Source organism: Sinocyclocheilus grahami, unplaced genomic scaffold, assembly GCF_001515645.1.
Source record: "Sinocyclocheilus grahami isolate Dianchi unplaced genomic scaffold, SAMN03320097.WGS_v1.1 scaffold295.1, whole genome shotgun sequence".
Taxonomy (NCBI): Eukaryota; Metazoa; Chordata; class Actinopteri; order Cypriniformes; family Cyprinidae; genus Sinocyclocheilus; species Sinocyclocheilus grahami.
In genome coordinates, this window is record NW_015505474.1 from 1184787 (window position 1) to 1194603 (window position 9817).

The 9817-nt window shown below is 35.8% G+C and overlaps 1 protein-coding gene across 1 annotated transcript in view; it reads right to left on the reverse strand.

Moving 5' to 3' along the window:
- lrp1ba (low density lipoprotein receptor-related protein 1Ba) overlaps positions 1-9817 on the reverse strand; it is a 286420-nt gene that overhangs the window by 115881 nt on the left and 160722 nt on the right. The window contains exons 39-41 of the mRNA XM_016292960.1: positions 8723-8927; positions 4492-4684; positions 1337-1462 (exon numbers count right to left, since the gene is read on the reverse strand). Of these exons, the coding sequence (XP_016148446.1) occupies positions 1337-1462; positions 4492-4684; positions 8723-8927 (524 nt within the window). The remainder of the gene's footprint in view (positions 1-1336; positions 1463-4491; positions 4685-8722; positions 8928-9817) is intronic.

Here is a 9817-nt window from a genome sequence, read left to right on the forward strand (position 1 = left end):
GTGTGTGTGTGTGTGTGTGTGTGTGTGTTAAAATCAACCGGTGTTTTTTTATTGTTATATTTGATCGCCAATTCCCTTATAACCAGCAAGGGCTATAATCTGCTGGGAGGGTTTATTTGTTTTGCTTGCTTGTGTGGTTTTGGTTTTTATTTTGAGTGAGGGTAATTGTATCTAAAACCAGATCACAATCTTGGTATTGAGTCCATATATTCGAAGCAAAGGAAATCTGGATTGCATTTTGGATGTGCAATTATATTTTAGAATACAGATCCACAACCTAAATCTGAATGACAATCTGTATTTAGAATTTATATTTAGAGCATGGATCACAATCTGGATGTACAATATGGATTGCAATCTGGTTCCAAAAAGCAAATGGAATCTAAATCATAATCTATATTTAGAATATGGATCATAATCTGAATCTAGACCACCGTCTTCATATTCAGAATCTATTTTCAGAGCAAAGGAAATCTGGATTACAATCTGTATGTACAATTGTTGTTTTTTTATTGTTATTATTTATTTTTTTTATAATCTGGACCAAGAATCTAAATTCTGAGTGAAGTGAACCTGAATCACAATCTAGATTTAGAATCTATATTCAAAGCAGAATGAATTTAAGCTGCAATATGGATGCACAATATAGATCAGAATCTGGTTCCAGAATTATATATTAACAGCAAATGGAATGTGAATGATCTGGATTCAGATTCAGAATATGGATCACTCAGCTTCTGAATTACAAAATGTATGCACAATTGGTCTTCATAATTGAATCTAAATCTGAGTCTAAACCCTAAATTATGAGTAAAATGAATCTGAATCATAAACTGGATTTGAAATCTACATTCAAAGCAACAGGAATCACAGTCAAAATTTGGATTTTAAATTAATATTCAGAGCAACAGGAAGGATTCTGCAGTAATAAGGTTGTTGGGCCATAGCCTCACAGCTAGATTTTGCTGCTGTTTGTTTCTAGAGCAGCAGCATGTTCCTCTCACTATGCTAAAAGCAACCGTTCTGTCCCACATGCTCCCTGTGTCTCACCTATCCGCCTACAGACATGGGGCACTGCAGACCTGAACATTCGCTCTGAATTTCAATCCAGAGCCAATCAGCTACCAAACATATTCTCAAAAACTTTCTTTATCACCAGCATCCCAAACTGAAATATCGGCTATTATTTGGAATACTCCAGCATATAGACAGCCTCAATACTAACAGACATGGACATAACTCAAATATAAAAAACATACTAAAAAATTTGGGGTGAGTGAAAAAAAAGTCCAAGAAAATGAGCAAGAGATACAGAGAGAGAGGGTACAGGACTTACATACACATCTGTTATCATCCAGTAACATCCGTTCTCCACGGCAAGTACAGTTTACCACACCAAGAGGAGTCAACAGACAGAGATCATGGCACCCTCCATTATTCACGCTGCAGGGGGATGACTCACCTAAAAGGATTAAGAGAAATCCTTGGTAACAGATCTATCAAGCATTGAATCAAACCGTGACATTTACAACTGTCCAGCTTTACAGCTCATACTTAGGGTTAGGAATTTAACATTTTATACACACTGAAATGTATACAAAATGTGTAAAAAAAAATTTTTTAAAGTGAATAAATAATAAATAAACGAAATCAAAATGAATATTGATTAAAATAATGTCAAAATGAATTTCGATTGTAATATGGATGTAACAGAATTATGTACTCAGAGCAACCATATTCTGAATCATAATCTGGATTTAGAATATGGATCATAATCTAGACTGAATCTAGACCACAATCTTCAATTAGAATCTATATTTAGAGCAAGGGAAATCTGGATTACAATCTATATATACAGTATAATATGGATCCAGAATCTAAATTCTGATCAGTTTGAATCTGAATTATAATCTTAGTTCTATATTCACAACAAAATGGATTTGGATTTCAATTTGGATGTACAATAAAAATCATAATCTGGTTCCAGAAATAAATATTCAGAGCAAACAGAACCAGAATCATAAACTAGATTTAGAACCTATATTCAGAGCAACAGGAGTCTGAATTACAATTAGAATCAGATCCAAGCAATTCAGAAACAGTATCTTTCTAGCGTATTAATTCATATGTATATATATATATATATATATATATGTGTGTGTGTCTGTATATATATATATATATATATATATATGTGTGTGTCTGTATATATATATTTATACTACCGCTCAAAAGTTTGGAATCAGTAAGTCTCTAAGTCTCTTATGCTCATCAAGACTGCATTTATTTGATCAAAAATACAGAAAACTGTATTCTTGCAAAGTTGTATTACAATATAAAATAATGGTTTCTATTTTAATATACTTTAAAATAGCATTTATTTCTGTGATGCAAAGCTGAATTTCCATCAGCCATTACTCCAGTCTTCAGTGTCACATGATCCTTCAGAAATCATTCTAATATGCTGATTTATTATTAGAATTATCAAAGTTGCCAATCACTTCTTATCAATTTAACATCCTTGCTGAATACAAGTTTTAATTTATTTCAAAAAAAGAAAGAATAAAAATTGACTGACCCCAAACTTTTGAACGTTTGTGTATATTGTTAGAAAAAATTTATATTTTAAATAAATGCTCTCCTTTTTAACTTTTTATTCATCAAAGAATCCTAATAAAAATTCACAGGCTCCAAAAAAAATATTAAGCAGCACAACAGTTTCCACCACTGATAATAAATCAGCATATTAGAATGATTTCTGAAGGAGCATGTGACACTGAAGACTGGAGTAATGGCTGATAGAAATTCAGCTTTTCATCACAGAAATAAATTATATTTTCAAGTATATTAAAATAGAAACCATTATTTTATATTTTAATAACATTTTGCAAGATTACCGTTTATGTTTCTGTATTTTTGATCAAATAAATGCAGCCTTGATGAGCATAAGAGACTTCTTTAAAAAACATTACAAGTCTTACTGATCCCAAACTTTTGAGCGGTAGTGTATATAAGGCTCCTTTTATTATTTAGTAAATGGGCACACAACATGTTTGTTTGCTGGAATAAAGAACAGCATTAATGAATGATGTGTGAAATACTTTGGAAATAGAGCATTCTGAAAGGCTTTCACAATGTGGCCTAAGGCATCTGATGTCTTTTAACACAATACATTCAGCCTAGCACCGTACACACACACAAGGCTTGAAGGGCACTCTTGCAGTGCCAGTCAGAGGGTTGGACTCCTCAGCGGGTGTGAGTTTGAACTGTGCTTGGCACAGACGTTGGCATGGAGCATGGGTCTCTGAACTGTGCCCTATCTACACACAAGCGGCTGCCAGACTCTGGAGCCGTGGGCTGAGTGTATTCCCCTGCACAAATGGTGAGGATTCAGATGAGTGCATTGGGCCAGCGTCTTTCACCGTAGAAACATGGGGCTTCAGTCCTGGGAGGCTTTTGCTTATTATGGGATAGGCCTTTAAATAGCTTGGACTCTTCAATTGCTGATTTCTGTTGCCTGGCGATTAAAAAGCAATGTTTATTAGTTTTAATATAAAGAATTGCAGATGGCATCCACTTTTAAAGGGGCAGTTAACCTAAAATAATAATTAGGTCATTATATTCAGAAGGCAAAAGAAGAGTTGTGTGGTTTGAAACAGCATAAAGGTACATAAAGTTAGTCTTTTTTGTTATGATTTAAAAAGCAATGTGGGGAATTACTTAGAATTTCACCATTTTATAGCACTGTCTGAGCGAATTCTCTTAATAGAGTCATCTGCACTATATAGATACGAGGGACGGTGGCTACTGAGGTCCAAATCTCCTAAGACAGTCCTGAGATGAGAAAATCTCCATTTGCGGTTTGGGATGCCAAGCATCTAAGCTGCTTTCATTAGAGTCCTTTGAAACACTGAGGCTTGAACCACAAACAAAGAAACGTCTGTACCAAAGCCAAGAAAGAAGCAGAGTGGAAAGCCGGCATTCTATAAATGTGTCACTTTCTATAAATTCTGCTAATTCTGTAAATTTCATGGAGCCATTTTACTTCCTGGGTGAATCAAGTTTGGGTTCTTCGCTTTAAAAGATTTGCACCTCAGGCACTTGAAATGCTCTTTGTGAGTTTCAACAGATGCAATTACCAAGAACTGCAGGTGTAAGTTTCGTGGTTGGGGAATATAAACGGAAAAGTCACCATGTGCACTAAACCGAATTTATGTAAATGTACTTCCAGCAGTGGCCAGGTTGGACTGGGTCTCAGTATTTTGAATGGGAATTGAATTCCCCCATTCTTTTAGATAGGACTTGGTCTTGGATGCCCAAAATGTGTAGTCGTAAATATCAGACATCCCATAACAAACTGGCTGCGTGTTTTCATTTCAGCTTTTCTGAAGGACAGACACGCCAGAAACCAAACTAAATGCAAAATTTGGTTTGAATTTAGCATTAAAACGGTTGCGTCATGTGATGGAACAATGGAAATGAATTACGTACAGCTGTTGGTGTCGTTGGAAACAGCAACGATTCCCATCGGTTCATGAGGGATGTCCGCACGGAGGACTTTCGTATTGGCTCCGGTGAACTTATCAGAGCGGATCACGGCCCGCCGCGTCCAGTCGGACCAGAAGATGAAGTCTTTGTAAATTGTCAAGCCAAAGAACGTTCCGGGTCCTGATTTCACAATGACCTTCAAATTTAGGAAGAAGAATTTAGGAGAGGAAATATCCTGGTAATAAAAAACTATTATTTTTTACAAGAGCCCTATTAAATATTTCAGGTTATAGAATAACAGTCAAAAGTTTTGGTGAATTTATATTTCTACTGACCTTAAAAAGTTTGTGAACTTTTTGGACTGAGGCTTAAATGCCAGATAGATAGCAAGACAGATGAAACGAAGGATGGATGGATTGATGGATGGGTGGATAGATAGACAGTCAGGTAGAATGATAGAAAATATGACAGAATGATTGAACGATGAATGGATGGACAAGACAGTCAGGTAGAATGATAGAAAGAATGACAGAATGATTGAACGATGAATGGATGGACAGACAGTCAGGTAGAATGATAGAAAGAATGACAGAATGATTGAACGATGAATGGATGGACAGACAGTCAGGTAGAATGATAGAAAGAATGACAGAATGATTGAACGATGAATGGATGGACAGACAGTCAGGTAGAAAGATATATAGAATGACAGAATGAAGGATGGATGGATGGATGGACGGACGGACGGACGGACAGGTAGAACAACAGAATGGATGGATGGACGGATAGACAGACGGACGGACAGATGGATAGATAGTCTATTTATAAATCTTGTAATTGTACAAATCATTCAGTAACTTTCAAGCAGTGGTAGTAAATAAAGCGTCTCTCCTGTCGTACAGGACAGTTCCATCAGGCAGTTTACTTTATGCACTTAACCACAAAGGCACACAGACCAAAATAAAGCACACTGAGTGCCTGTATAATTCACATAGACACACGTCACACATAGAACCACCGTCACACCCGAAGGCCAACCCTCCTCCATTATCGCCCTCATTATAAATGATTAACCTAGATCTAAAGAGTGTAAATGCAATCACTGTTGTAACAGACACAGGGATACAGTACATCACGTATGACCTCGGGGAGGAAGGTAAGCTATGCCTGAAGGAAATGAAAGAATCAGAAATGAACTGATTACAGTCACTCAGAAACGCAGAGATGGGAACAAGACAGGTTCCAAAATCTACACTCAAAAAATCAGTGTAAAAGAAAAAAAAAAAACGTAGATTTTTCAAATTGATATAAAAAATGCAGACACTGAGAAATAAAACCATAAATGAATTTAAATAAAAATATATTTTATTTTTTTGCTTTACGTAAAATCAATTACAAATTAAAATAACTTCAAGGTGTTTTCAATTTGTTTGAAGTTGACTAACATAAAAACTTAAAAATCAATGAGATTTTTTTGCCCATTTTTGGGGACACAAATAATTACATTTTTGTTGTATAAAACACACAATATTAATTTTAGAGGGGGGAAAAAAAACTCAGGACACAAACACATCACCCTGCCCCCACAGGAAGTAGAAAGTCAAGTCAAGATAGATGGATGGATAAATAAATAATTGAAAAATAAAATTTGACAAACAAAAGAAAAGGCAAACAAACAAACAAATTCAAAAAATAAAGATACCAATATTTTTGTGCCGTTACAATAAGACACAATGTCCACAAAAAAAATCCACTGCAAATTCTTCATTACAGTTTCTATGATAACTACATGTAATCCCCCCCCCCAAAAAGGCTGCACACATTTTTCGCTTTTCACAAACACGCTTTTCATGTGTTTTGCCATTTCTTTCTGAAGGCTTTCGTGAGCCACACACATCTGCTCTGAAGTGCAGCACTAACCGCTCTTCAGTAACACACGCAGACACAGATGTCTCTGAAGGGCCGTCCGTTTGAATGCGAGTCTTTCTGTAATAATAGGCGGCTCGATGGGTGCGTGGAGAGAGAGACTCACGCTTTAATCTGCAATGACAACATGTCAAACACGTGTTCTCACCCTCGCGCAGTCGAGACGTCTTTATTCCCAAGTGCTCCATTGCTGCCGCACGTGTGTGGGGGATCAGGATGAAAGATGCAGCAGACACATCTGCATATCAGAGCTGTCACCTCGACAGGTGAAAACATCTTTGTGCTGTCTTAAGATCGAAAGCTTTTAGCATTGAATTACGAACCTGTGGACTAGAACATGACATTCCTGCTCCAAGTGCAGGCTTACGTTTCAAGTAGCTTCTAAACAGGGATTATCTCAGACTTTGCTCTCCAATAATGTGATGGACGGTTACTCAAACATAATCTCAACTAAAACAGGTTCTATTTTATTTAAAACTACTTATGTATTTATTTATTTATTCTTATTTAAAGACCACTTGCTAAGCTCCGCCCCTTTTTACTCACAGAACAATAGAACTGGTCTGGAGATTTACGGAAAAAACATGATTTTCAGTCAAATGTGTTCATAAAGTGGTCAGAATTGACTGGAAGTTATTTTTGGGCACTGGAATGATTTGCGACATTGTGAAACATTTTAATCTGCCATTTTCCGTTCAAGAAAATGTTGTAAAATGATTAAAAACTGAAAACAGTTGAAGTAAATGTTTTTCAAAGCCAGCTGTAAAGAGAAAAGCCTCACTTGAATGTGATAACCTTAGTATAACATTTAGTATAAACAATTTTTACTGTAAAAAAAATAAAAATAAATAAATAATTCTATTGGGTGATCCAGGTAGCTCAGAAATCACAAACTTTACCTTTATGAAAGTAAACAGGGGCATATTTGACGTTATAAAGAAAGTTTCATCTAATTTGCACGATTAATTCTGAACTCCTGGGAGTTTGAATGTGTGGCTCAGTGTGTTTTCCTCTAGGGGAAGTTTGAAAAGGCTGGAGTTTGAATGTGTCAGAAGTAACCTAAATGGCACTGCCTCCTCCAGCATGCTCTGACAGTATCCTGCCTCGCTAGCCTTGCTATCTGTCTGACACGCAACAAAACAAATGTTCCTTTTGTTCGCCCAGATCAATTTTCACCTTCTAATAGCCTAGCGAGCAGATAGTTTCATTAGCCAGCAAGAACCCATTTAGTGCGCCGCAGCATTGTTGGCGGTTGTCAAACGATAAACTGTGTCAAATCCTCTAATCTGCTGTTCCTGGCTCTTTGTGAAAGCAAACATTAAAATCGGGTTACTTTAGCAGTTAATAACAACCTGTTTTTAGGTCTGTCAATTAATTAAAACAGAATAGTTCCTCGAGTAGAGTTATAAATATAGTTTGTTTCACTAAATTAAACTTTTAAACTGACAGCCCTACTTAATAGTGGAACTCCATAAGTATGCTCAATAGGGTTTATTTGTGCATTTTTTCAAATTAATTTTTATCAAATTAACATGTTAAACTGACAGCCCAACTTATTATATATGACAGAAACAGAAATTATTATACACATCAGTTGTGTTACTTTTTTGTGCATTATTTTTCAAATTAGTTTCATTAACACTAAACTGACAGCCCTATACTTACCATATATGACAGAAACAGGAATTTTCATACATGTATGATCAGTTGTTATTTTTGTGCATTATTTTTTATAATTAATTTGATTAAATTAACATGTTAAACTGACAGCCCTACTTACTATATGACAGAAACATGATTTTTTTCCAAGTATATGATCAGCTTTACAATCAATTTTATTAAATTAATATTACATTTTATTATACATTTTATTAAATTAACTTATCAAACTGATAGCCCTACCTATTACATATGACAGAAACTTGTGATTTTTAAGACATGTATGAATTTGTTACTTTTTATGTTATTTTTATAATTAATTATATTAATTTAACATGTTAAACTGAAATGTTACAATTATTTTTAGTGCATTATTAATATATATATATATACAAATTAAATTAAATTAAATTAATGCATTTAGCAGACGCTTTTATCCAAACAATGTACTGAACCCAAGCGACCTGTATTCAGTGGATGGGATCGAAATTTCTTTATGTCCTCCTTCAATGTTTCACCTCAGCAAAACAGAAAAGCTTCACAAAAGGCTGAAAGCCGTTTGCAGTGCTCTTAAGACACAGCCTTCGCTTCAGCTAATGCACTTCCATGCATTTTTTAAAAGTCACACACAAAGCGGCTCCATACTCACGTATCTGTGCGAGCCATCGTAATCACACCTCTCGATGTGGCCGAGACTGCCGTCAGAAAAATACAGCTTTTCAGCTTTGTGGTCGATGGTGAGTCCATTAGGGGTGATGACATCCATGCTAACAATGATGAGGACGTTCTGGCCGGTTAAAGTTGACCTCATGATGCTCGGCTTCTGCTCGTTCCAGTTAGTCCAGAACATCAAGCTGGGGGAACGCAAGCAGACTGTTAGCTGTCACATCAAATGATTTTTACCATAAAATTCTGGTCCTAAAGGACTTGGACATTTGAATCACCCTTAATAATGTCATTACATTACACAATATCCAACTTAACTCATGCTAGCACTTTCCCCAGAATTAATATCACTTTTCTGAGTCATATTTCAGGCATACATGACTTCTTTAAAAGTCACATTAAAATTTCACATTTAAAAAGTGCATTAAAAAAAAGAAAGGAATCGAAACTTAAGTATGAATATGATCAAAAGCATTTATTATATACAGTGGGGAAAAAAAGTATTTAGTCAGCCACCAATTGTGCAAGTTCTCCCACTTAAAAAGATGAGAGAGGCCTGTAATTTTCATCATAGGTATACCTCAACTATGAGAGACAAAATGAGAAAAAAAAATCCAGAAAATCACATTGTAGGATTTTTAAAGAATTTATTTGCAAATTATGGTGGAAAATAAGTATTTGGTCAATAACAAAATTTCATCTCAATACTTTGTTATATACCCTTTGTTGGCAATGACAGAGGTCAAACGTTTTCTGTAAGTCTTCACAAGGTTTTCACACACTGTTGCTGGTATTTTGGCCCATTCCTCCATGCAGATCTCCTCTAGAGCAGTAATGTTTTGGGGCTGTCGCTGGGCAACACGGATTTTCAACTCCCTCCAAAGATTTTCTATGGGGTTGAGATCTGGAGACTGGCTAGGCCACTCCAGGACCTTGAAATGCTTCCTACGAAGCCACTCCTTCATTGCCCGGGCGGTGTGTTTGGGATCATTGTCATGCTGAAAGACCCAGCCACATTTCATCTTCAATGCCCCTGCTGATGGAAGGAGGTTTTCACACAAAATCTCACGATACATGG